This window comes from Echinops telfairi, unplaced genomic scaffold (assembly GCF_000313985.2).
Source record: "Echinops telfairi isolate 266 unplaced genomic scaffold, ASM31398v2 ScPeMD7_7466;HRSCAF=8504, whole genome shotgun sequence".
NCBI classification, from domain to species: domain Eukaryota; kingdom Metazoa; phylum Chordata; class Mammalia; order Afrosoricida; family Tenrecidae; genus Echinops; species Echinops telfairi.
In genome coordinates, this window is record NW_022111366.1 from 4337875 (window position 1) to 4365644 (window position 27770).

The 27770-nt window shown below is 42.9% G+C and overlaps 1 protein-coding gene and 1 non-coding gene across 2 annotated transcripts; both read right to left on the minus strand.

Annotated features, from left to right (window-relative positions):
* Positions 1-78: 78 nt before the first annotated feature.
* Positions 79-27712, minus strand: WDR3 (WD repeat domain 3). Its single transcript, XM_004714872.2, has 27 exons — positions 27696-27712; positions 25909-26096; positions 24582-24791; positions 23711-23829; positions 22555-22633; positions 21416-21511; positions 20532-20645; positions 20240-20341; positions 19740-19837; positions 18288-18395; positions 17488-17718; positions 15607-15700; positions 12496-12597; positions 10725-10810; positions 9939-10074; positions 9122-9178; positions 8646-8746; positions 8342-8453; positions 8071-8205; positions 7719-7769; positions 7118-7183; positions 6565-6657; positions 6025-6072; positions 5324-5367; positions 2894-3022; positions 1055-1148; positions 79-796 (listed from the first exon to the last, which is right to left on the minus strand). Exons 2-27 carry the CDS (start codon positions 26077-26079, stop codon positions 641-643), a joined length of 2832 nt encoding a protein of 943 aa, XP_004714929.1. The 5' UTR covers positions 26080-26096; positions 27696-27712; the 3' UTR covers positions 79-640.
* Positions 14470-14633, minus strand: LOC115873164. The gene has a single exon (XR_004048260.1). It is a non-coding gene; the product is annotated as a U1 spliceosomal RNA (small nuclear RNA).
* Positions 27713-27770: the final 58 nt, after the last annotated feature.

The following is a 27770-nucleotide window of genomic DNA, read 5'->3' on the forward strand; positions in this document are numbered from 1 at the left end:
CCACAGAGAAATACCCAACGCGGTATCTGTGGCAATCTCTTTTCCTCAATCCCTGCCAGATAAATAACGACAGACATCTCAGTTTGGCTATTATTTAATTAGAAAAAACTAATTCAGAAATATAAACAGACTTATGGTCTTTTTATAGACAGATATAAAACAATGTGAGATTATGTTAAGGGATGCGCTTCTGACTTCGAGACTTTCCATTCTACAAGTCCATGGCTGCATTTACAGGGCACGGACAATCGACTGTGCACCTGACTGTGAAACCCGACATTGTGAGCTAACAGGCTCCATCAAACCGTCTGCTGTCAACATTTCTACAGGTTCATTTCAGTGCTACTGAAATAAATACAAAATTTAAAAAAATAATTCTTTGCTTCCTGCTGGAACTAAAAAGGGAACAACTTCTGCAGGGGGCTGAGGACAAAGAAAGACTTTAAACTCATCGGGACCCTGAGTCTGAGAACTGAGCCCTCAGTACCATGCCGACCCGCCCTCAGAGCGGGGGTCCACATCCTGGCAGCGTCCACAGCACGTCCTCTTTTCGTTGGTCTTGACGTGACGTCAACGCTCCTGCTGCTCAGTTTGGAAGTCCTTTTGAGAAAGGAGTAGAAAAAGGCATCATACTTCAGTTCTAAGTCAATGTTAGGATTAGCCTCTCTCTCTTTTTCCTCTTCCTCTTCTTCTCTTCCAAGTTGTTTGTGGCATCGGCAAAAAATGTAACTTCACGTTTTGCCTCACACTCCCTCTTGAGGTAATCCAGACCAGCCATGTTGAAGCCAAGAACATCCTGGAGAGGAAAACAAAGAACATTATGTGAACGTGCCCTTGGTGTTGCTCTCATGGTCCGTCTCTCTCTCTCTATAAATATATATAAAATTTTTTGTTTTTGATTTCTCCTAGCTCCAAACCCAAACCAAAACACGTCACCTCCCGTGCACTTGTATCTGTAGTACTTTTCCTAAAGACAGAGACAGCATTCGATGCGACCTCTAAGTCCCATATCGCTTGCTCTCATTACTGCACCTCCACAAAGCCACTCACTCACCCGGACTTGGCTGACTTTTGAAATAGTCGTTTCCTTTAATTTTTCTATCACGGGTACAAGCAGTTGGTTGCTTGTGATCTGCCCAAAGTGAATTCTATGCAAAAAAGAAAAGAGTCAAGCTGTAAAGAGCAGATGCATTCATCCTTAAAATCTCAACATTAACAAACAAAATCAATGTAAAAATGTTTCTGGTAAGAACAATGCTAAAGTCTACTTCCCTATTAGTCAACTATCTGCCAGCAATTCTAGAAATAAACTTTGTGATATGCCCAATTTATGTGCAACACTCTTTTCCTAGCTCTCTACCAGGTAGGGTCGTCAAAGATTTTACAATGCTATCTTGGGGGAAGTTCAGACACACAAGAGGCCATCTGAGAATGTGCCCGCAACCAAAGCATATCCCGGTTTCAAATGAAGCCACAGCAGAGTGATGCTCCGACTTGGAGCTCCAAACACACCTGACCAATTCGTGCTCCTTTAGACTCATGTTTCCTCTCAATGGGGACCTGCCACATTACTGGCCAGGCAGTACCATCTACCACTCTGATACCTAAGTATTAAAGAAATAAACACGGAACAACTTTTGAAATCAGTGACCCCCTAATCAACAGTACATATGCCAAAGCATTAGTTACCTAAGTATCACTGAGTGAAAATTTATGTCCTCACAACTTGCCCAAAACACACATATGGCAGCAAGCTGTCAACTGCAACATCAGCAGTTTGACCCCACCAGCTGCTCTGCGGGAGAATGAGGTTGTCTGTTTCCATAAGGATTTTTAAAGGTCTTACAAACCAAAAGGGACAATTCTTCTCTGCCCTTTAGGTGATACGGTGGCAGAGCGAGTTACAAGTTGGGCTCCTAACCAAAAGGTCAGCAGTTTGAATCCAATAGCAGCCTCTAGGGAGAAAGATGAGGCTAAAGATGGACAGTCTTGGAAACCCACAGGGGCAGGTCTACTCTGTCCTATCAGCTTGCTGTGAGTCAGAGTTGGCTTGACGGCAGTGAGTTTTTCTTGGTCCTCCTTTTGCTATCATTCCAGTAGAACACAAAGAACAGAGGATTGAGGATCACCACAACAGGCCAATTCCAGCCAAATCAAGCAGTGACTATGAACGCACTGAAGACACCTGTTTAACTCTGTAGTATTGGCTGACCAGTTTTTATTTTACCTTCCTAACAACATTTTAAAGAATGATCATTTTGTCCCTTTCCTGTTCCCAGCTACAACTTGAAACAGAAGAGCAGTAGATCAGGAAATGAGAATATACTAAGTCTTCGAAAACATATCCTTCTCAATTACGTATTAACAAGATTATCCCACACTTAATCCAATTTCATGATATATTCTCTTCACACTCCTTACTTTTTCCCTATATATGCCCCTACTTTTCCCTCTGCGCTTGTGAGACCTGGAGAAATGAGCATTTCTTAAAATGCTGCTATGGAAATGAAACAAAATCCATGTGGCATAAACTAAATAATGTAAAAGAAACAACAAAATAAGTCAGTTGACCATTCAAGAGGCTGCGTGCGGCAACCTCCCCAGACCCAGAACTGCCATGTTGGACTGCAACCTGAGGCCCGTTGCACAGCATTCCTCCACCACCTCACGTTATCAGAGTGGATCACCACCACCACTTTAAGAGCAAGACTGATTCCCAAAGAGAAATAACTCATGTCAGGCGGGCAGCCCTGACAGACTACAAAACCGTCACTTAAGTGCAAGCCTACGATTTCTCCATCTCCCAGGTCTGGCAGCAGCCTCAGTTAACTTAACTACCAGAACCAGTTTTAGGCTGAATGCACCCGGTGTTCTCTGGAGGAAAGGATGTTACCTGAGGAGAAAGAAGAGGCACCGGCACAGCAGCTCAACATCAGAGCCCTGCTGGATGAATTCATTGAAGAGCATAAGAATGTCGGGGACGTAAGAAAAAGGTAGCACAAGCAGAGATTCTTCTAGCTCACTGAGGGAGGGAAAAAAACAAACATGAGAAATGGCATATTTCTTAGCACAACTTCTGAATCTTTCTCTTTGCTATGATCTTCTAGCATGTGTATATGTGAGAACATCTTGTCCACTGAGATACATTATTTACCTATATTAGAGATTTTGAAAAATGCTTATTTTAAAACCTATTTAGAACACTATGGCACCTTGATAGAATCTAACTGGTTTTCCCTCCAAATAGCCAACTTTGCCCAAGTCTTCAGTCTCTCTCTACTTCTGTTAGCACGTGAGTCCTATGTTTACATCATCTGTTTGAGAGCCGCTGGGACGGTGTGGAGGATCTGGCTAGCAATCTTGAAAGCAGTCCTACATTGTTGGGATGAATGCTGATCTTGTAGCTTTTTAATCTTGAGTAATTCCCTCTTGCTATTCTGGTTAGGGTTGTTTTACTTTCTAAAACCAGCTCTGGTACCATTTCATCAATTCCAATTAGAAATGCCAACTGAAATTACAAACCTATAAATTAGTTATAGAAAAATATTGGCAACGGTCTTCCCATCTAGGAATTTGTTGTTTCTCCATTAATCCTGAATTTCTCTTGTATTTCTCTAGTAAAGCTTCATCATTTCTCTCACTCAGATCCTGTGTGTTGTTAGGGATATATTGATGCTCTGATGTATTATGAAAATTGATATCCTTTTCTTGGGGAACACATACACAATTGGTTACAATCCCCACAATGTGACATCTCTTATTCTTACTTCTTTCCGGCCTCCAAGCATGTTTTCTAGCTCTTCTCTTGCAGCCCTTTCGGTTTCAAAAAGGGCTGATTAATCTGAGGCGTGTCGACCTCCCACGTGGTACTATTCCCCTTACAGACCTGCCTACTGCTTGGCTGGTAATCGGGCCACAAGGGATGAATTCAGTTGTGAACCTGAAAGGCATCCAAGGGCCGTCGTTTTGGGGGTTCTTTAGTCTCTTTCCAAGTAAGCTTGGTCTTTTTGATGAGTTTTCCCTACATTTTTCTCTCACTCTATAGAAGGCTTTCTAAGCTGATCCCATTCAGAGCAGTTGGCACTGGAAGCTGGGTCTGAAGGAGTTCTTCTGGTCTCAGGGGAGTAAGAGACGGCTGTTCACACGGTCCAATGGTCCAGTGGATTGTTCCCATGGAGACGTCGATCTTCGCTATTCCAGATGGGGCAAGACCAACAGTCTCACCTGAGGTGGCTGCTCACCGCTGTGAAGGACCCAGCTGCTACTCAGAGAGTAGGATGAAGAGCACTACCCTTGTGAACTACATTCTGCCAGCTGACTTCGGTGTCTCTCTCACGGTGTTTACGTCTAACCAACTTTCATACCTTTGCAACTGTATGTTCTACGACATTCATGTACATATTTACAGTATAGATATAAGCACACAGGCATTTAACCTCTCTCAAGCCTATATAGATACAGATGGGGATAATCCCATTTTCTCATTGAAGCATTATTCAAAAACAAAACCAAACCAAAAAACCCTTCAAAGTCAGTGCTATGAGTCAATTCCGACTCAGCAGTTAACTTTTTATCGGGGTCGAAAGCCTTGTCTTTCTCCGGTGAAGCAGCTGGAGGTTTCAAACTTCTGAACTTACAGTTAGCAATGGCGTAGTGGGTTAAGTGCTGGGCTGCTAAACACAGGTCAGTTCAAATCCAGCAGCCACTCCCTGGGAGAGAGATGAGGCATTCCACTCCCTTCAAGATTCGTAGTGTCAGAAAACGACAGGGGAAGTTTCACTCTACCCTATTGGGTCACTATGAGTTGGAATCAGTGGGATGACAGGGAGAAGCATTACAGATAATAGTAAAAGAGAAAAATGCAGCACGCCCAACAGTTATTATGCATACAATAGAGTATTTGAATTAATGGTGTATTTTTCAGGAATATTAATAAAATGAATAAATGTGCAGGATCGTATGGGGGGAAGCAGGACAAAAAGTATACAGTATGATTCCAATTGTGAGTGTACTTAGAAAGGGAATAGTAAAAAATGGTAACAAGTGGTACTTGGAATTTACTTCATTTACAACATGAAGGAATACCACATTTCATTTGTCGCTTCACACCTAGGAGTCTTTGTTCTAGTGTCTCAAACAAAACATTATAATGAGTTATTTTGCATCGAAATTCTCACATAGTTAAACCTATCAAGTAGATGACCATCTATTATAAATAATTTCCTTTTTATCCCCATCCGGATCCTTTCCAAATTCTACTCCAATCAGCATTTGCTAAATGCCTTTAGTAGTAAATGATATTCGTTGTGGCACTAAGACTCACCTGGATTTGACTCCTTTAAAAATCTGTAGCACATAAGCTGAAGGCTAGGGAAGAAGAGTAAAAGCATTAGTGACACTCCTGGTTGGTTTCCACTGAATCCAAGTTCACCCTTTCCTAAAACAGCAAGATGATCCTGGGGCTTGCAGTTAGCCTGGGCCAGGTTAACAATCCAGCTCTGTCACCTACCAGTTGGTTACCTGATAGATAGAACTCAGGGCAGTTTCTATATGTACACAATGAAGACACCGAGTTACATGACTGCCATGCAAATCAGACAGGAGAGGCACATGCTACGGAACTACAGACTGCTAGGCTAACACACGCTTTCCCAGTACTTTCTCTTTCCCTTCATTTATCTGACGGATAATGCCAAGTTTTCCTCCAAAGATGGTCATTTCATTATTCACTTAGATGAATGAAACCTTCCGTGTTTGCACACTGAACATAAAGACTGAAAACACACAACGCTAATACTGTAAAACAAAAAAAAACAACGGGGGGTGGGGGGGTTTGCGGAGCTGACTTGGATATTACCCCAAAGTAGTCCTTTTGAAAGACAAAATATCCTCACGACACCACCATTTGAGGGATAGTTTTAAAGTCAACGTATTCTCCCAAACCACTGCCTCTTCACTTCCTCTCCTTTCCTGGAAGACCGCCCGTGAACCACACAGGGGGACTGTTCAGACAAGTCTACTCACTGAGATATTGCCATAAGCCATCAGGATGGGGTTGATGGGACGAGGAACCTATGAAGGAAGAATGAGACCAAATCACTAAAAAATAAGCAATGCTTATTACAGGTAGGGTGCTAACAGTTAACTTGAAATTTTGAAGAAAGAACGACCCTAAAAACTAAGGATCGAATTCTAGACGAATGGCCTGTCAGGCCTTCCTTTTCCAGTCCTCATGAATGGGTCTGGGCAAAACAGCGGACAGCACGCACACTGGACACGGCGGCCTGGCCCGCACCCTCAGCAATCAACCAACATGACTTCCCTCGTAGCGCAGCCATCACCCCAGGGTATACTTTCTTATCGTTCCCTTGTATGACCACGCTTCCTTCTTTGCTCAGTTCTTTGGTTTCTTTTTCTCTCCGATATTTAAATTATAAGACAGATTCTATTACATTGATCTTTTGTCCTGATCCAAATGACCAAATCCTGAAATGACGGCTTCCTTCTTGGGAACTGTCTCTAGACCACTGTTTCTCGGAGTGCTATTTAATGGGACAACGTTACCTCTTTTCCTGCAGCTTTACAAATGGCTTTGTGTTCTTTTATTTTTGCAGTTTCTTCTCGGTACAGCTCTATAGCCTCCATGATCTTCTCAGCCTGCACAGATGACAAAGACGAGCAATTACTGGAATAATTCCAACACCCGAGGGCACTGGAACGAGAAGACTTGATTGGAAATTCACCACAAGCTATAGCTGAAGCCTTTGAATAAAGATGTGCCAAGACTGCCAAACAATCGGTTTTTCTTTTCAAACGAACAGGGAGGGGACTAAGTGCGAAGGACCCAGGTGCAACTGGATCTGAACACCCTAAGTAGGGCAGCTCAGAACACCTGCCAGGTGCTCTGTTCAGGGAGAGCTCAGCTTTCCGTCCTAGAAACCATGCACTGATCAACAGATGCAAGACGCTTCCTGTCCTGGGTCAAAGGGTGAGAGAGGTTATGATGACTGTCTGGAAATCGACTTTTGGTCATAAAACAGGTATTTTGCACACAGAGAGCAAGGCTTTTAGTGAAGATGTGGATCCCACTGGGAAACAACATCCTTTGTCAACTTACTGCTTTGACGGTTTCAATAGTTTTCTTTCCAGTAAAGTAATTGTCACCTTGAGTCTCCCCTGGAACCTGCCAGAAACAAAGAGGTTCTTGAATAATACATATTATTGACAGAAATTAAAGAAGCAATGAATTAATCTACATCTGTTAAAAACCAAGCATTATTATATGATGATGTGAGCAGTACTACCAGCAACCATTAGTGGAGTGCTACTAAAAGTTGCAGACACAATGTTAAGGACTTATTATATATGCATTATCATTAGCATATCTTCCTCCAAGGAATGTTTAAAGAAAATGCCCAATTTCTCAAATTTCACTCTTCTTTGTTTGTCCTACAGTGACATTAACTAAGCCTCCTTAAAAAAAAAAAAAAGACAGATTGACAATTGCCTATACCAAATAAATAAATCACTTACCCCCATAAAAGCAGGGCATGCAATTATATAAAAAGCACTACAGACTGTTTCCCACACCAGCCGGTCATGGCTTTGGCATCCAGCCCCAATTCTAATTCAATGAGAAATTCTTGACACTTTAGTAAATTGCAGTAAGTTAACTAACCGGGCAAACTTTACGGTCAGCCCCAGAAGATTTTACTTACTGCTGGTTGGTCTTCCTTGGCCACACTCTGCTCATATTCTGCTTCCCTCTCCTGTTAGGAGACAGACAGAACTTAGGACATGAGAAAAAAAACTGGTCGCTGTGTGAAAAGAAAGTAAGGCATTGAGAAGTTTTCAAAATAAAATCTAAGGACACCTTTGTCTCTGCAGTTGGTGACATAGGTCTTAGATGCACGTCTCTTAGAAGTGCTTGAACTTGTAATGAATGAGGTATGGCTACATTAGACACGAACTTCAAAGAGTTCATGGTAAAAATGGAATTAAGACAAGATGGAACTTGCCTATGAACTATTCAAAACCCCCCAGTACTTGTTCCCAAGACTAAATTCTTACCATCTCCCTTTCTTCTTCAAGAATAAGTGGCTCCTTTGTTCTCTCCCACAGTCTCAAAGACTTGTCATGGGATGACGACACCACGTAGTCTCCACTGGGACTTATGGCCAAGCACCATATTTCCTGGTGATGCCCCTAGACAGAGAAATAAACAAAACAAAAACCCTGAGCAAGAAGACTACGACTTGCTCACGTATGTGGGAGCTAAGCACTCCATCTTAACAGTCCTTTTAAAATACTGACCAAGCAAAGCAGCAGGTTAAGGGTTTACCTCCAGGGTTTGAATGTGTTCAAACTTGTCTGCATCCCACTGCTTGATCTTCCGGTCCTTTCCAGCAGTGAAGAAGAGGTGAGACTTGGCTACAAACTGTAGATACATCACACTGAAAAGTGAGAGAGAAGTACTCAAATGTCATCAACGTCTAGGTTAGTAAAAAGAGTTTTACAGATGCAAAAGGTTTCCAGGTATAGCTTTAAAAGCGCAATTTCTAAAGTATCAGATGATTCACTGAGCCACCGTAACAATAAATTATAAGATGCAGACACCCAAGGGAAATGATCATTATAACACTTACCTGTCATCATGTGCAAAGAGAGACTTGTGACAGTCCCCAAAGTCCAAGCCCCAGATCTTCACGTTCCGATCAGCAGAGCCAGTTGCTATGAGCGTCCCATCCTACAACAGAGGGGAGTGCAGCTGGCTCGAGTATCTCAGTGCTGTCAATTAGCCAGCGGGGAGCTCAACGGAACACTCAACCCACCTTTCCCCCAAATATGTAAAGCGATGCTAAAATCAATCAATCAATCTACTAAGAGCACCCAATTATTTGATTTTTCTACAGTGCTATACTTTATTAAAAAAGTATTCTGTAAACATGAAAGTATTGTTTAAATATTTAAGGTGTGATTGTGTTATTTTAGGACTGTCTGTGGAGAAAGTCAGATATAACCCAGAAGGATGAAATGTCTAAATTAACTATATCAAGCCAGGGACTGAGACAGTGTCTGCTTTAGAAAACGCATGCTGAAATACTACCTAAGCTTTACTTACATAAGAGATGTCCATGCATAGAACAGGCAGCTTGTGTCCATACAGGGAGAGAAAAAACTACACATAAACAGAAAATGTAAAGAATCAATTCACATTTATGAAGATATAGGTCAAATTTATTACATGTAGGTCTAGAGCATAAGCTTAAACTCTATGCTGGATTGCTTTCAGAAAATGTTTTGAAAGACAGAGCCACTGGAGGCAGCTGGCTAAGGTCATTTGTCTACTACCCAGTTCTGCGTGCACTTGCCAAGAATACTGTGATACAGTGGAGTCAAGGATTCCCTTGGAAACCTGCTTCAGCCGGATGAAGGCAAAGAGATGCGAGTCTCAAATAAAAAAAATAAAATAAAGAGAGATGCTAGTCTCTGGCAATTCTTACTGAAAATAACCCTTGGGCACTTGTTGGACAAAAATATCCCCAGGTCTAACCCAGTCTTACTCTCTGGGTCCCAGTACACACTTTCTGATCATAAGGCTCAGTCACCTCCACTTGTAAAAGAAAGCTGAATGATCTCCATGTGTGGAATCACTGAAAACACACCTGGCTCTTATACCTCTCTGCTACTAGAGAATCTTTTATCCCTGTGATGCTGAGCGTGTAAAAGACAACTTCCTTTAAACAAAATGTATGCCCCATTGGAATCTTCTGGAATGTGAGCTTCCATAGTACACATCACATGATGTTGATTCATACATGAATTTTTAGAAGTGAGCTGCTGACGAGCACGGTCAAGACCACTTCTTGACTGTCTCAACTCAGACACCCAAGGTCAGTCAGGAAGGTGGAAAACACTCTCAGGCATAACCACTGTACCTTCAGAGTGTCGACATAGAAAACTTTCACAGTGCAGTCCAGCAGAGACACAGCCAGCAGCTGCTGATTGGGAGAGTAACTGACACACAGGACATCCTCATCTAGTTGCAAAGTTCGGGTTTGCTTCACAGACAGCCTAGCAGAATAGAAAGCATCGATCGATCGATCCATCAATGAGTACTCCATGAACAGACAATGCTAAAAACACTCCTGAGTTCAGTGTCAAACAGACTCTATAGATGAATCTTGAACCAAGGGGGGGAGGGAAATGCCGAACAGAATTTCGCATGCTCATGGGATGCAGACTTTCTGAGCCACTGAGGCTGAATGATCCCCCAAAACAACTGCCCGGAGAGACTCTGTACACCTCAATCCCAAACTATCCCCTTAAGTCTTCTTTAAAGCAACCAGTTTAGCTTAGTTAGTAAGGGCTGTCTGCCCTGAGCGTTGCGTTCTTTTGGATTATCAGCACAGGATTAAAGATTGACCTATTTAGGATCAAACTGACAACAGTAACCTAAAAGGATAGATCAGAAGTTCCGAGGCCAGTGAGTTTGTTAATACGGTGGAATCATTTGGTAAAGGACAGAGAATGGCGGCACGAAATGCAGAATGTAACCAATGTAACCCAATTATGTATGAGGGATTAGCGGAGGTGGTATAAGCTTTGCTGCATAGTTACACACATAAATTAAAACAACAACTCTTCTGGGTCATGTGTTAAAAAGCCATTTGATGGGTTCCCATTTTTGCTCCAAGAAATGAACATGAAAAATGTTCACTTACCTCTTTTGGGTACTATTTTTATCTTTCACCAACTCAAAATCCCAGAATTTGACAGATTTATCTGCACTGCCTGTCACAAAGCCACGCTGGAAATCAAATGACATCTTAGTTAAAAATAATTTTAGGTAGCACAAGAACCTAAGATGATACAACAAAATTGTTCTTAAAAAAAGTTTTGATGGCATGGAGCATAAATAACAATTATGGCTTTTCTCTAATCCCCTCCATTGGAACTGTTACCCCCACCTCATGAAATTGTCCAGGACAATTTATGGAGACCAATGATAACTAAGGAAAAGTCCCATTATAACTTTGTTCAGCATCAAAAGTTGCATTCTTAATGAACACAGTAGGCCTTTTGTTCCATGAAAAGAGACAACTGTCAAAGGCATCTGCTACAAAGCATTTAACCTCTGGGTATAAACCAATTCATGCAATGTTGCTCTAATAGAAGTTTGGAACTGTTTTTCAATCCCCTCAGAAAGGAAGTCTCAGTTCACTGATGTTTTCATAGAAAAGGAAATAAAGCAGGGCGTTAAACAAATGGATTTCAGATCTCTATTCAGTCACTTTGTAGATCGGTAACAGAGGAGAACCACCGAGTTTGTACAGCCATTGTTACAAACAAAAACGAATGGCATGGATGTTGGAAAAAGTGAACACTACGTAAACGCAAGACATCATCATTACATTAAATTCAGCTGTTTTGATCCAAAACAGCATTCACTACCCACTCTAAATGCCAGGTGTATCCCCTGCCCCTCAAATTTTATCTGCTGTCAACGAATTTGCCACCATTGAAAAATTTTTAACGAGCCACACTCTTTAAAAATAGAATAGCCTTAAAATGCTCTGAGCGACAGCACCATCATTCGAAGTAACAAACGTTAAACAAGAGGACTCCTTTAAAGGAGACACCAGTACTTTTATTACTTTGTAAGGGTTGATAAATCTGCTAAAAATAAGTCTTGCATATTTAATTAGGAGAACAGCAAAGTCTATCGTATGCTCTGCGCTACGTGTTGCCGAGAATCCCTCTCCTAACCAAGTATCACAAAGCAGAAAAACAATCAAATGGGTAAACCATATTATGTGGCTAACAACCAAGAACAGTTGAGTAAAACTAATTTTCTCAATGGAGTTAGCATACATTATCAAGTGTATGAGATGTTATCATCTCTGAAGCCTACAAAAGGCACGTGATTAATTACACAAAAGCAGAGTTGTTTCTTGGTTTTGTTGTTTTAAAAGAACCCTTTAGAGAAAACTTTCTTAAGCAACAGCAGAACCGTGATATGATACGGTGGTTACTTAATTTCGTGTCAACTTGCCGATATAAAAGTGTAAGGGTGGAGGCTAGCCCGTCCGTCAGGTCACATTCTGATAGTGCATCCTTGTGGGAGTGACCTTCCCATAAGGAGGGTCCTGGGAACCTCCCCTCTCTCTGCCTTCTCCTTCCTGTTGATGAGACGTGACTAAGACCTGATGGAGCACTAGAGAAGTGTCCACTGCCACTGGATCCACAAGACTTTGCACCCACCGGCCGGTGATAATCCTGCATTTAGCATCATCGAATGTGACTTCGTGAGTCTGGAGAGGGGCTCATATCAAGACTTACAGACTTGAGTTGGACTGGGATGGGATGTTTTCCTGATATACAATCACGTCTTGATATAAAGCTCCTTCTTATACATGAGTGGCTCTGGATCTTTCTCTAGTCAACCCGGCCTAACACGTAAGAATTCGGAAATCAGTTAAGTGTGATGGTTACCTGATCTGGAGAGAGGGACATGGACCACACAGCTCCATCATGTGCGTCAAGGGTCTCCAGTAGATTTCCAGAAGCCAAGTCAAAAAGCTGCAGCTTCCCCGTCTAACAAAACACGAAGTGACCACACCTATAATCTCTTAAACTTATGCCTACACAATCTGAAAAACACTCCATGGTCCACTGCTTAGGAAATGGACCCCAAGTTGTATGTCCTATATTCCCTTTATCAATGTCATAAGCTCCCTTCCTGAAGTGTTAACTTTGGCAGGGCTGCCACACTGTAAAAAGATACACAAATATAGCCATGGAGTCTACAGAGGAAACTGAAAGGGGATAATCATGGCCAAGGCAAATTAGAAAAAAACACACACAACAAATGACACATATAAAGCGTTTTAATGCTTAGCCAAACCTTTAAGAAGGGCAAGAGTCCCCTGGAAGTACATGGTTAGACATTGGCTTTTAAAGTGCAAGGCTGAGTCTGAGTGCACCCAGAAGTGTCTCTGAAGAAAGGCCTGGCCAAGATATGACAAAATACCCATTTATAAACTATCAAGGGCTCATGCGGGAGGGGGGCGCGGGGAGGGAGGGGAAAAATGAGGACCTAATGTCGGGGGTTTCAATGGAGAGAAAATGTTTTGAGAAACGATGTACAAATGCGCTTTCCACAATTGATGTGTGTATGGATTGGGATAACAGTTGTATGAGCCCCTAATAAAATTTAAAAAAAGAAAAAAAAAAAAAAAAAAGAAAGGCCTGGCAAGCTGTTTCTGAACACGCAGCGACCGACTCTGACACACACAGCACTGCCGCGAGCCAGAGCCGACTCCAGACACCGGGCTTCTGTTTTAAATGGGCTAACTCAAAACCCAAACCACGACCATCAAGCCGCTTCCGACACACAGAGACCTTTAACGGGGTTTCCAAGACAGTACACTTTTTATCGCAGCAGACGGCCTCACCTTTCCCCGCACTCACCTGGAGGCCAGCAGCCCACTGCCTAACACACAGCGCCACCAAGTCTCTTTCTAAATGGGCCATGCGCTACCTAATGGCACAATCAACTTTATTCCAGTTAGATTTGGTTACCACCCCATACGTTGATAATAAAAAATAGCGATGCATCTATAAATCTAAGGCTGTGCAGCTCCTGTTCAAGCTTCGTCGAGGCTGCGGTGATGGTGTCAGCATGGACCACACACACAGAGGCAAAGGTTGATGGTGGGTGGAGGCAAAGCTCCAATACTGGAATCCCAGGTCAGCCTCTTTCCAATGATTATGACTATCAGGGAAGTCACCTCTATGAACATGTAGGATGGGGCTTTGGTCAGCAGCCTCCATCAGCTACTATGGAGAGGAAGGGAGACGTCAGGCTGGGTGCTGTCGAGTCCGCTCTGGCTCGCTGCAACCGTGTGTGTGTGTGTGTGTGTGTGTGTGTGTGTGTGTAGAGCAGAACGTGGCTGCCTGACCTTGTGCTACACTCACCATCACTGCTCTGTTAAGTCCACTATGGCAGCTATGCTGGCAATCCATCTCCTGAAGGTTCTTCCTTTTTTTATGGACCCTCTCTACTTTTCCAAGCATGAAGTCCTTCTCCAAAGATTGATCCTTGCTGATAACATGTCCAAAGTAATTGAGATAAAAGCTTGCTAATCTCGCTTCTAAGGAGCATTCTGGAGGGGGTGATGTACATCATTGGCTTAGCCCAGGAACCAAGCTAGGGAGAGTGTCTTAATCATGTAGTCTGTGAAGCTATTAAAATGTTTTCCACACAGTAAATACTGGGCAGCCATTTGCTAAAAGATGAAAAAAGTGAGCGAAGTACTTAATGGAAATGTTAACACTACCACCCTGACAATAAGCCAATGACCTCTGCGGTCAATTTTATATGTTTTGCTGGGTAGAAAGAGCTATTGAGATTCACAGGTTTTTCTAATAAAAACCAACCACTATTGTTTGTTTGTTTGTTTTTAATAGGAGATAGCGCGAACACAGTCCCCTGCTACCACAAATTATGCAGTCGAGTTTCCCACATTTGGGGAAATCGCAGGGGTCAGCACATCCGGAGTGCAATGGATAAGCCTCGCCCTGGGAAAACCACCTTCGTGATCATGGTATCTCCCCTGCCGGGTAAGTAGTCACCATTGGTTTAAGAGCCTAATCATGCCAAACATTTGCAAAGAACTTTCCAAAACATTCCATCAATCAGTAATTCATTTCATTCTCAGGACTACTGCCATATTTGCTTCCGTTACTAGCTGTCAGTCAATTCCGACGGACGGTGACCCCATGTGAGCTGAGAACTCAAAAGAACACGGTGAGCTCTCAGGAGCCGAATGTCAGCCTCTAGGACACCTGTCTTTCTTTTAGGGGTCAAGTGTGCTTAACTCCTGTGCCAGCCAGGGACTCTCCTACATCGCCTACCAGCTTGCGTTGCTTGGATATTGACTGAAGGCCATCTGTGTTTCAGTCCTATAGGTGCTAAGTGCTTTGCACACTCCATCTCTTGTTACATGGGAAAACCAAGCCTAAAAAGGTGAAATAACTTGCCCAAAGGTCACCCAGAAAGTGAGCGACAGAGCTGGGATTCAGACCTCGGCCAGTGTCAGAGCGACTGTGAGAGAGCCAGCAGCACCTTCCCATGATGTCGATGAGGACACTGAGAAGAGGCTAGTGACCTACTACAAATGAGCCATTTCGTACAGGGGGAGCCTGCTCCCAAATCCATGTCTGCCTACGTCCACGTGGCTGTCTTCCAACCTGGGGCTCTCCTTCTGAAAAGTCAGCCATGGAAACTACATGGCGCCCGGTTCTACCTGACACACGTGGGTCCTGTGCCACGAGGACTTGGCCCGTTTGCTGTTACTGGATGCTTCCACGTGCCAAGTGTGATGGCGCAAGGTACTCAATACCCATTATCATTAACCTGACAAAGACACAACCAGAGATGTGCTCATAATGAGGCCGGAAACAAGAATCCCCAGAATGTTAATGGTAGTTCGTTATCTCAGGATCATGACTGTTCAAAAGTCCTTCCTTTTAACCCTCCATACAATTTGAAGTTGGTTAAAACAAAACTAAAAAAAAAAAACCAAACAGGTTTCAGCTTACCTTTGTTCCAATGATCACCTGCCTATCGCCAGGTACAAAAAATGAGCAAAGTGCATAATCACAGGCCATTGTGCGAATACACTGCAGTGTCGACCTACGAGAGAGATGAAGAGAGAGCTCATGTGCTAAGAGAACATGTTTACCAACTTCAGAGGTCATCAGCATGGGAAGGCAAACGTCCTAGTAACCCTTGGGTCAGACCCAATTATAGCCAAGGGAGAAAACAGCATGAGAAAACAGGATGCCACTTACCTGTTTTCATCATGGGCGCCTCCTGACCCCAAGACACAGAGCAAATACAAAGGAAGGGCAGAGAACAGCATTTGCTCAGCTCAGTAGGGCCCACCTCCCATTACCAAGAAGCAAGCCCATGGGATTACAGGTCAATTCAGCATCTCTGTAGAAGCCAAGTTCATTCTCTTTGCATCCGTTCAACAATTACCTATTAAGAGGCTACTTCATTCAACAAACATTGATTTCCCACTCCAGGCCAGCCACTCTTCTAGGGCTGGGAATGTTTTCAGCCAACCGGACTCTAAACTTACAAAGCTTAACTTTGTGAGGAGTGGGGAGGAAAAACACTAAGAAACTAGATTTATAAACACGTTGTATATCAGTTAATAAGTCTTCGGAAGAAACACAGTTCTGCAGTATGAAAGTAGAAGATGGCAGTACTGTCACTTGGTAAAAAGGCAGGAAGAAACCCTGTAAGTAAATGGGGGGAGATTGTTCCAAGCAAAAGGCAACAGAAAACCCAGTGAGCACAATAGCTATAGGGCAGCCCTATGCTTGCTGTGCTCACGGGAATAGCAAGAAGGCTACATGGCTCTGACAGAAGTCAGACAGGGAGGTATGTCAAACAGGACCATAACAGAAAGATCACACTGATGGCTGTGTGGAGCAAACTATACAGGGGAAGCAGAAAGACAAGAGGCTGATAGATGTGGGAAAAGACGAGACAGAGATGGCTACAAGGATATTACGGGCTGGTACAACTGAAAAGCTACAATTTCAGCCTACTGAGATGTGGAGTCTGCAGGTGGGGAAATGTTGGAGAAATCAAAAGCCCATGTTTGGTTTGGGGCTTACAGTTTGAGACGCCTGGTTAGACATCCAGAAGGGGCCCTAGTGGTACACTGGGTTAAGTGTTGAGTTGTTAAATGAAGAAGAGGGACTCACCAGCCACTCTGAGAGACAGATGAGGCAGCCTTGGGACCCCTATAGGAAAATTCTCATCAGCTCTATGAGGTGTCCACGAGTCGGAATTTACCTGGTCCAAAAGGTCTGGGTTTTCTTTATCTTTGTTATGTGTGTGTAGGTATTGTAGGTTTGAGAGAGCAGAATGTGCAAACCAGTGATTTAAGAAAGTAAAAGAGTAAATGAGAAACATGGTCATGTGTCTGAACAGCATTAAGAGGCGACCTGAATTTTCAAAGCAGGCAGTAGGAGTATGTGCTTCCCTCTAGCCAAGTACAGTCTCAAGTTTCAGACGTGGAACAAGTTTAGGGTTTTGGCATCACATTTGAAAAAGCAACTTTTCTTACCTAAGCTCCACCAGGTTATGGCCAAAATGCACCTAACATACGTTTTGAAGGAGTAGTACTAAGGGCCTTAGAAGACTAGTAATCAGCCATCAAATTCAAAGGGAGGAAAACTGGGGCTGGAAGGGAAGCTATAAAACAAAAAACTAAACTCACTGCCATTAAGTTGGTTCCAACGCGTAGCCACCTGGCAGCAGCAAAGTACTGGCCCTGTGCATTTCTTAGACTGTACATCTTTATAGAGTAGAAAGCCTCTTCTCCCTCCTTTGGGTGAGCAGCCCAATGCATAACCCATCCACCAAGGCTCCTGGATGAAGTTACAGGAAGTCATGTCACAAACCTGTTCCATATCTTAACAGAATCAGCTGCCGCTGAAAGAACAGCAATGTTGTCGGAGCTGAAGGACAGAGTCCGCACATCACTGCGGTGACCCCCGATGGTGATTCTGCTGGTCCTCACGGGCTGAGGCGTCTGCGCAGATGGATTCAGGGAATACAACTCCACCAGGTTGTTCTGCAGCAGGAAGACGGCCTTTAAGTCTCCTTGCGGAGAGTGAATCAAGTCGAAGGACCTGCATGGGAGAACACATACAGCACACGTTCCAGCTGTCATCTCGGCGCGTGAGGGGAACAACTTATAGGGGTTGACCGCTGGGCGAGGCCCTCCAGCCACATGAAGTTTGAGCAGGTCAGAGGGATTTCACAAAGATGAGAGTAATCTGGATTGTTGCACGATAGTTGAGTACTGGCTTTTAAGTCAAAGAAACATGGGCTCAGGTCTTGGTTCTGACATACATGAAGGAGCTTCACAAAGTACCTAGAAGAATCCCATTACCTCTTAATTCCATTTTTTGAGAAACTTTTTGAAGCCTTCATTATCTGTCACTGTCTGTGCATTTCAGATTAAGTGACCTTAGATTCTTCTTCAACATGAGCAGGCACATTGGCAGCAGGAAAAAAGAACAGCTAACAGAGCAGTACAATAATCTGACAGGATAAGCTTGTGGGTCTACGGTGAGGGCAGCAGGGATGGAGTGGACCACGGTCATAAACTCCAGAGTCAGCCACAGATACCTGCAAAAGCCATGGAAACTCTGCAGTTTACCTCTGAGATGACTTCAGACATTGTGCTCTCACTCACTTGATTTTAGCAGAAGTCTTGATAGTAGTCAGCCGCTGGACTTCATCCTGCAGACTCATTTCAACATGGACTTCCAGGTCTTCTTCCTCCCCCTGGACAGAATTTAATCTGAGGGTGGAGAGGGGGGATAAAGAGAATCCTAGGATCACTCTTCTACAGGCAGCTTGGTTATTACTTGAGTTCATCTTCTGCCTCTGAGACCAATAAACCGTGTGAGCCTCAGAAGGAAGCTCGCCACACGGGCCACCCAAAGCATCGAAGAATGTGGTGGCAAACTATCGCTTCGCACAAAGTCTTGGGACTACTCAGTAGTCCCAAGAAAAGGATTCTGAGTGCAGTATCATATTTCCTGGGACAGGATCTTTGAAATTCAAAGTATTTCATTAAAATGTTTCTGGAAAACTTTTCTAGCCTTATGGGACGTTTCAGAACATTTAGTAACCTGGACATGAGAATCCCACCATGTCACAAGACTATGAAATAAACCAAGAGGAGATCTCAAAAGATTGGCTAAGTCAGATGACTTTTTTATTTCTTTGAGACTTCACAAATCTCTACAATTAAGAAATGGATTTCTCTGGTTATAATGACTTATTGTATTGCAAAGTTATATTGCTCCCAAGCTTCAACAATGAGGGGGCTTCCAAAAGCCTGTGGAGAAATGGCGTTAAAATGCAACAGAATGTTTCCACGCTCTTTCTGAAGTCCCCTTGCATGTGTCCAACCAGTCTTCTCATAGCCCCAAAGATTAGTACTGGGGCTTCCTTGCCCTTCCAGGCTGCTGCCCTGAACAACTCAATGCCGTCCTGAGAGCTAAGTGGGTTGGGTGGGTTTTTTTCGGTTGTTTTTAATCTTACGGTTTTTCTAGTTCTGACACCATCACTTAAACACATTGTGAAATTGATCAAAGAGCAGAAATTCTAAGTTTGAATTACCCATTCCTCACAAATTCTTCTTTCAACAGTAGTTTGTAAGAGTAATATGTCCTTTAGAAAGCTAGTTTCTCTCTCAGTAAAAGGTGATACTTTTACTATGATACTTTATTATTAAACATTGTTCCTAAACATTCTTGTTTTATGTCGTTATTGTAGCTAGTTTAATGATGTTCTGTTTTTATTTGATAAACAGTAGTTAGTTATAGTATTTCTGGCCATGGAAAAGGTTTGATTAGAGCAGCGGTTCTCAACCTGTGGGTTGCGATCCCTTTGGGGGTTGAACGGCCCTTTCACAGGGGTCGTCCGATTCATAACAGTAGTGAAATTACAGTTGTGAAGTAACAATGAAAATAATTGTATATGTCACCACAACTTGAGGCACTGTATTAAAGGGTCCCAGCATTAGGAAGGTTGGGAACCACTGGATTAGAGAAACCACTAATTGTAATTTAATTGTGATTAAGGGAATTCAATTGTGACTTTATTATTATGATACTTTATTATTATGAAAACATACTTTGCTTTCTTTCTGGCTTTCTTCATCTTCTTATCCATTTTCTTCTGAATTTCCTCTTTGGAAAGAATGCAAAACACTTCTAGCACAGAATCAGTTCCCTAGAGAGGAAAAAGGTAGATGTGAGGACAGGACAGGCAATTTCCACTTAGCTCCTCCTCTGTACGAATGACACAAAGTTCTTGCGTGTCTTCTCTCTCCTCAGTAGCGGTACGGCCTTGGACAACCTAAACCCTGAGTTGGTTTTCTCATCTGCAAAATAGGTTACCACGGGCAACCAGAAACGCAAACATTTAACAAATGGTTCCTAATAATGGAAACTATCATAGTAAACACTAATGTTGTTATTAAGATAGTAGAGTGTGAGAATTACAAATCTTGTTAAATCATTAACAAGATCAAAGGGAAAAAATTCTTTCTTCATTAAATATGAGATGGAATAGCTATCTGAATTAAAAGCCTCGTCCTTGTTCTGTTCTTTTCTATTAAGCTTGGCTACTCACGTGGCAGGCAAGAATTCTGCCTGTCTTGTCAACAGCGAGGGTCACAACTCTGTCCCTTCCTTCCCGCATGATGGAACCAGCTTTGCTGCACTTAAGGATGCGCTACAGAAGAATCCAGAGAAAGGAAGATGATTAAATTATGTCCTGCTGAACTTCTGAAGAGACAAGATGCCAATTAACGCCTGCGACAAAGATCAGCTATTCTCTAGAACGGTGGCAAGAAAAGTAAACCTGTGGTCTGCCTTCCCCTACCATCCGATTCTACTGACGACGAGAAGCAAAGCTGACTTACGTCCTCAGGGGCTTCGTCCAGCGCAAGGGGACCATCTTCTTCCTCCGGCACACCCTCTGTTCCCGAGGAAGAGCCTCTGGTTTTCTTGGGCGCTGGTTCTTCCAGGTCTTCAATCTGCATAATAAACGTGAGGAATTAAAGGCTGAAGCAACGTGTCCCAGGACGTATCTCTGATGGAGACATCTTCCATTAGTCATAGTTAATTACAATTAGTGGTCTCTCGGATCCAGTGGTTTCCAACCTTCCTAATGCTGGGACCCTTTAATACAGTGCCTCATGTTGTGGTGACACATAAAATTATTTTCATTGTTCCTTCACAACTGTAATTTCGCTGTTATGAATCGGGTGACCCCTGTGAAAGGGTCGTTCAACCCCCAAAGGGATCGCGATCCACAGGTTGAGAACCGCTGCTCTAATCAAACTTTTTCCATGGCCAAATACTAAAACTAACTACATCAAATAAAAACAGAACATCATTAAACTAGCTGCAATAACGACATGGAATAAGAACGTTTAGTATAACAAGAAATTACATGATCTTCGTTACCTTCACACAGATAAAATGGACATCGATATTTGAGGTGATAGGACACTTAAGTCCGTTCCTGGACACTGCAAGGACCAGGGCTATCAGGCAAAGTAACTTAGCAAAAGTAACATCTGCCATGCGCATGACTGGGGACTAGAAACAGAAAGCTCTTCTGATCGAAAATAAACAGTATGAAGGAGTTTCTTTACAAAGAAAATCTTACTTAGGAATTGCTGGTTACTGGTGTTCATGCCAGTACTGCGTGAAGTACTCAATAACTACACTGGATCCTAATGGCGTGAGCCCATGAAACTGCTGAAACAGGACCCTGCCCGAGATCAGAAAGACAGAATACCTCTTGCAGATAGGTGATGTCCCAAGCTCTCAGCTCACTGTCGGAGGCCCCTGTGATGAGGCGCTTTTCCCCAGACACCAGAACCAACCCCCACACCTAGAGTACAAAAAGATACGAGTACTAAAGATACGAGATTCCAGGTTGCACAAGATGACATTATTCCAAACTCGTGTGCAAACTGCAGTGAAATCCCCTTGCATTTTCAATATCTTAAGAGAATGCATATGCAGGGCACTTTGATAATGCCCGAGAAGTCTGTTTGTTAGAGATAAAATGGTACAATTGTTGCTCATGGGACACTGAACAGCTAATATATTGTTTTTAAATTTAGATAAGAGCTGCTCAGCATAAACTCGTCAGCATTCAGCACTGCCTACAAATTAAGGTGTTCAATAAAGTCTAGTGCATAATTTCTAACCTCACAGTGCTAAGAATTCAACAATGAAAATGATAACAGAGTTGTAAATGAGCGACTCTATTTTTCCTCCTCATTAATTCCTGGCATGCTTTGGAAGGCTGATATGAATACAGCATGGAGGAGACACCTCGCTTTGAAGTAGAAAACTGTCCCTGAAGTCCATTGAAGTGACCATTACGAAACAGCTATATTGTGTTGATTCCATGGGTGACTGGGCCTAGCTCTATACACACAGTATCACTAACCCACTTTATAATCTGACAGGACAATCATGATCAAACTTATACATTAAAAAATAACCAAAGGCAAATTTTAAATGCAAGAGCAGTACTGTCTGTTCCAACGGCTGGCACGTCTTTAGCCCACCGATTTCACTGTCTCGTCAGACAATATAGTACTGTAAAAACTCGAACCTCACTGCCACTGAGTCAATTCCAGCTCATAGTGACCCTATAGGGCCGAGTATAACTGTCCCTGTGGATTTTTGAGGCTATACATCTTTACAGGAGTACAGAGCCTCATCTTTCTCCCACGGAGTGCTTGGTGGTTTAGAATTGCTAACCTTGCAGTTAGCAGTCCAAAGCACCATCCACTACACCACCAGGGCTCCAGAGGATTCCCGCAAGCAATAGGTAAGAAGAGTTTTAACAGGAGCCCAAAGAGAAGAGCATCTTCTCCCTTTGTGCCCATCCTTTCCCTGGACCCAGAGCCCCACATTCACCTCTGTCCGGTGGCCAACCATTGTTTTGAAGCAGTGCTGAGTATCAAGGTCCCACCATTTCACCACGGCATCTTTCCCACTAAAGCCAGAGACGGGGGAGGAAGAGTAACATCATGAAGCTAACAGGGAGCTCAAGGATGCATGTTACGTTAAACAAATGAACACATGCAGAGGAAGTGATGTTACTTTGTGGGGGAGAGTCACCAAGGAGATGAAACAAAACATAGGAAAATTGTGCATGGAGAATTGATCTGCTCTGTAAATATTCACTCAAGTCATGATAAAAAAGCAAAAAAAAATTTAATCTGATTAAGCCAGATTGAAAGCTTAAAGAAGGGGATCGCTAACTATAATGAACCACATCTAGTTTCTATTTTGTTAATAAAATTTAATTGAAGTAGATCTCACACATATGCACGCGCACACACATGCTGTCACACCTGACACTAATATCTAAAGTCACTATGGGAAACCCTTACAATCCTAGCCTTCCCTAGGTAGCCAACTCATTACTGCTGTTAGTTGTCGTTAAGCTGACTCTTGCGGACATCATGCGTGTCAAGCAGAACTGCCCCAGGGGGTTAAAGCTGTGACCTTTTGGAAGCAGACCACTCACTGTCTTCTGAAGCACTTTTGGGTGTACAAACCGACAAGCTTTAAGAACTGCTGATATTTGACCATTTTTGACCTACATACATAGAAATTCAAAATGGTTTAACCTAACAGATGGCCATTGGGCCTAAATATGGAGTACACATCTCAAAAATACACTGACTCAAACACTTAATATGCACATTTGCCCACTGCTCCACACTGTTTTCCTGACTCTCTGTAGATCCAGAAGGTAGACAAAGAGTAGTCCAGACAAAGCGCACCAAAAGGTGAAGGCACACAGAAAGGCAGGTAGCAGGGAAAGGATTGCTAAATCTCAAAGGGAGAAAAGGGCTACAGATAACCCTAGAAAACTCCCCTGATAGAGTCTAAGAACGAAAGAGAAAAGAAGAGAGAAATTAAAAGTAGTGTGGAGAAAGTGATTTAAAAAAAAAAAAAAGTAGTGTGGAGAAACAATAAAAAAATGATGAAAATTCCCTCTTTTTAAGCATCTTCAATGAATTAGACTAGAAAAGAAGGGGAAGTGGAGCCAGTATTGCTTTACCTAGTGACTAGTAGATTCTTCTCTCGTAGAAACAGTGCTTGGGTGATGGCATCCTTGTGGCCCTTCAGACGATAGAGACCGCTCTCGTTGATCACATCCCACACAATAATGTCTGTATCCTACAGGGATCAGTTAATGCAAAGAACATGAACTCCCTTTACCATAGAAGGCCTATCCTGACCAATCATGGGGTATCACCGTATTTTCATTATAAAGGCAAGGAAGAGTCCTTGTAGTAAATTTTGGGAGGAGAAAGATAAGGCTTTCTGTTCCTCTAGTCTTGGAAACGCATAAGGACAGTCTACCCTGTCCTGTAGTGTCACTGTGAGTCGGAACTGACTCGATGGCAGTTAAGTTTGTTTTTTCAGTACATTTGGACAGTATTTTAAAGAGCACAGAGGACATAAAAAGGGTCCTTAATCCTACCATCTATGAATAATCACCACACATACTGATTTATATCATTCCCTATTTACTCATGGACCCATGTTGCTTTCCTATTAGAAAACTGAGATTATGTGATTCCTACCATTTAAGAATACTTTCTTTCCATTTAATTCATTTCCATGTTCCATGTCATTTCATCGTTCTCACTTTTAATGATTATAAAACAATCCTCAAGATATATCATAGTTTATTTAAAAGACTAAAACAAATTTCTATTGCTGACATTTAGGTAGTTTCCAATTACATGGTTCCAAACTGCTGACCTTGCAGTTAGCAGCCTAACGCATATCCACTAGTCCACTATTACTTCTATTATGTCATTGAGAACCCATTATTTCACTCAACAATTGTTTGTGAACAATCTGAGCCTGCATTAGCCCTATACTGGTTTAATATAGTCTGGATCTCTGACCCCAGGCCTCACCTTGGATCCAGATGCTAGCCGGCCTCCCAGCTGATCATACTTCAAGGTGGTGACAGCTGCTTTGTGTCCATTGAAGGTCACATTCCCTTCTCCACTCAGGAGACTAAAGATTCTGATCGACCCATCTTCATAGCCAACAGCTAAGTGCAGCCCATCTGGGGATGGGCACAAGCAAGTGACTTCTTGCTTAAGGCCCTGAAGGATGAGGATCTGAAAAGTGAGCAGAAACAACGTGGAGACGACATTAAGCAGGCCATCAAACTTCCTGTGAGTACAGGAAGTTGAGAGTATCAATGATCATAGATCATGCTCAGAAATAATAACGACATTTTACAACCCATCTCAAGTGCTTTCACGTAGGAAATATTACTACTTGTACTGGCTACTGCAACACTCAATACAAGGTAAAATTATGTTCTCCAAGACTATTTTGCGTCTCCAAGACACAAAAATTCCCCAGTCATACGGTGTCACCAAATTATTTTCCATAATGTTAAAAAAGCATCCTCACTCTGAGTCCCATTTTATGAGAAACCAAATTGCATGCCACCAGAGTGCTATAGTGGTTTCACCAAATCACCAAAGGACTTTCAGTGGCAATAAGCATTCAAGTATTAACCTCTTGGAAGTCACAAGAAGAGTGGATAAAATCAAATGCCTGGGTTCGCTTTGGCAGAAGTGGTGGGCTTAGAAAATTCAGAGTCTGACAAAAATATCAAAGCTTCATCTAATAACCCTTAGGCCTGATCTGCATAAGCCCAACAACAGATATTCTTTTGAAAATGAATGTTAGATGGCTTCAAATCAATTCCTGGTCACAGAGACCCTAGAGGTCAGAACTGTCCCAGTTTGCTAGGCTATGGCCGCTAAGAGAAAGATTGCCAGGACTATTCTTCCCAGGGAACTCCTGGTGGATTCGAATGGCTGACTTTTCAGTTAGCAGCTAAGCATTTATTCACTGTGACATCAGAGCTCCTACTGAACTAGCCATCAACAAAATGAACTTGAAAACTAGGGAGAACAGGCTTTGAAAATAAAAAAGGAAAAAGTGTCTGGAATAAAATAATGAAGTTTAACCATTAATTAAATAAGCGATTATCTTCTTGATATCTAAAAGGTAAGCTGTAACTGATTGGACAGAATTTAGTGCCGGTGAAAACAACTAAACCTGATGCATGGATATCTAGTCTCAAAAGAAAAAGGTTTCTCTTCTCTTTGAGAGGCAGATGGAAACATTTGTGCCTGAGACATCACAGCCACCCCATATCAGCCCTTCCATCCCCAAATACCCATAAATCAACCACCACCCTAAGGATTTCTGGCTCACCTTTTCTCCTTTCCTTATGTCCCAGATGAAAACATGTTCACAGGCTGGTACTGCCACATACCGTCCTTTCTCACCACGAAGTGTCACAAAGACGATATTACCTTTTTGGCTGCCAATCAAGCCAAAGACCGCACTGGCAACATAGCGCAGATATTGCTTGGTAAGCCCCATGTTACGATGCCTGATGTCTGTGCACACAAACAAGAAAAACTCAATTTGCTGGGTAGCTTGGTGCTGGTTAGGCTAGAGAATATCCAACTATTATCATGTGGCTCAAAACATCTTGACTTGTGATTTTTCTCCACCTTTCTTTACTGTCAAGCAATCCCTGGCAAAAACACACAGGTTTCTCTATTTTTCACGCACCACTGACTCAATATGTAAGTTCTTATTTTTCAAGCTTCAAACTGGCTACCTTGTCATGCCTGCTTCATCAATATGTGGCATTACATATTGATGGCATCAACACAACCAGACAGCTCACTTCTGCCTACTCAACCATCACAAAAGTGTTTACACTGAGATTGGCAGCCCATGACTGAAAAAACAAGTGAATATTTACTGTAAACTTACCAACTTGACAGACACTATAGTATGGGAGCCCTGGTGGTGTAGTGGTTATGTGTTGGGCTGCAAACAAGGTCAGCAGTTTGAAACCACCAGCCACTCAAGGGATAAAGATGTGATTTTCTAATTCCACAGAGTTTAATCTCTCAGAAACCCACAGGGGTGATTCCATCCTTTCCTGTAGGGTCACCATGAGTCAGAATTGACTCAATGGTAGTGACTGGTTTTTTAAAAGTTACTGTTAGTTTATTTGATTCTACAGGATTTCAATTCTCTGCATATTATTTTATGTTATTACCTAATGACCTAATTTTCCAATACAAATCCAGTTAAAAATCAATATAAAACCATTTAAAATTAAGAAATGAGAATATTAACTGTGAGAATCCTCTTCTGCTAGGCTGCTTGACCGATTCTGTCCCAATTCCTTCAGTCTTGTAGATCTTTATGGAGAGCTGGGATGCTTCCATTGGACCTTGGGGCTTTTGCTTTACGTGCACTTATTTTGATGCCTTTTGGAGAAAGCTCGTGACCTAACCTTCCCCCAAGTCCACACCATTGGCACGTTCTTAAGAGAAAAAAGGAACTATTTTTTCCCCAAAGTAACTCACTAAAGCAAAACCTACCAATCCACCACCGTCACTCCAAAAGAGGTATTGCCAGTGAATCATTTCTGACTCAGTGACTGATAAGGCACAACCAAAGTGGCTTGAATGGTTTCAAAGGCAATACTCTTTTCAAGCACACTGCCACACTTTTATTGCCTGCAATGGATTCGATCCTCCGACCTAACGCCGAGGGCTTAATCAATGCGTCACCCGCGCTTCCTCTCCTAACTCCCAATCCTCCAAAACACATTGCTTGCGTGTGCTGAAAAGCTGGGCCGCTGTAACAGATCTCTTCAGTCAGGAAAGTAGGAGTTGGGTGAGGTACCCTGAGCACCCGCTGGAGCATGCTCAAGCGAGCCTGTCCATAGGCACGAGCCGGCAGTATGCGGACACGCCGCCGGCTCTGACAGGTCTACCTGGCACGTGCCAGTCCCGAGATGGTCCTCCGGGTACTAGACGGGGACGCCACTGTCGCCTGAGACCTCATACTCTACTGACAAGCCCTAAATATTCCTGCCTCGGCTGTTATTCATACCACGATGCCCTCCACTAGGGCCCACCCAACCCAGTGGGCACAGCAAGTACGCCCAAATACAAGCTGCAAGGACTCACCGCGGCCTCCACGAGGCTCCAGACAGCACGGGGCCCGCCCCTTCCGGATCCGTTTCCGGGACCCCTTCCGCCCGG

Coding starts and splice junctions, on each gene's coding strand:
- WDR3 (XM_004714872.2), bottom strand. CDS start 26,079: ATGGGGCTTACCAAGCAATATCTGCGCTATGTTGCCAGTGCGGTCTTT. Junction 8,206..8,341: donor AACACATTCAAACCCTGGAG/GTAAACCCTTAA, acceptor TTCTCTGTCTAG/GGGCATCACCAGGAAATATG. Junction 7,770..8,070: donor TTGAAGAAGAAAGGGAGATG/GTAAGAATTTAG, acceptor GTCTCCTAACAG/GAGAGGGAAGCAGAATATGA.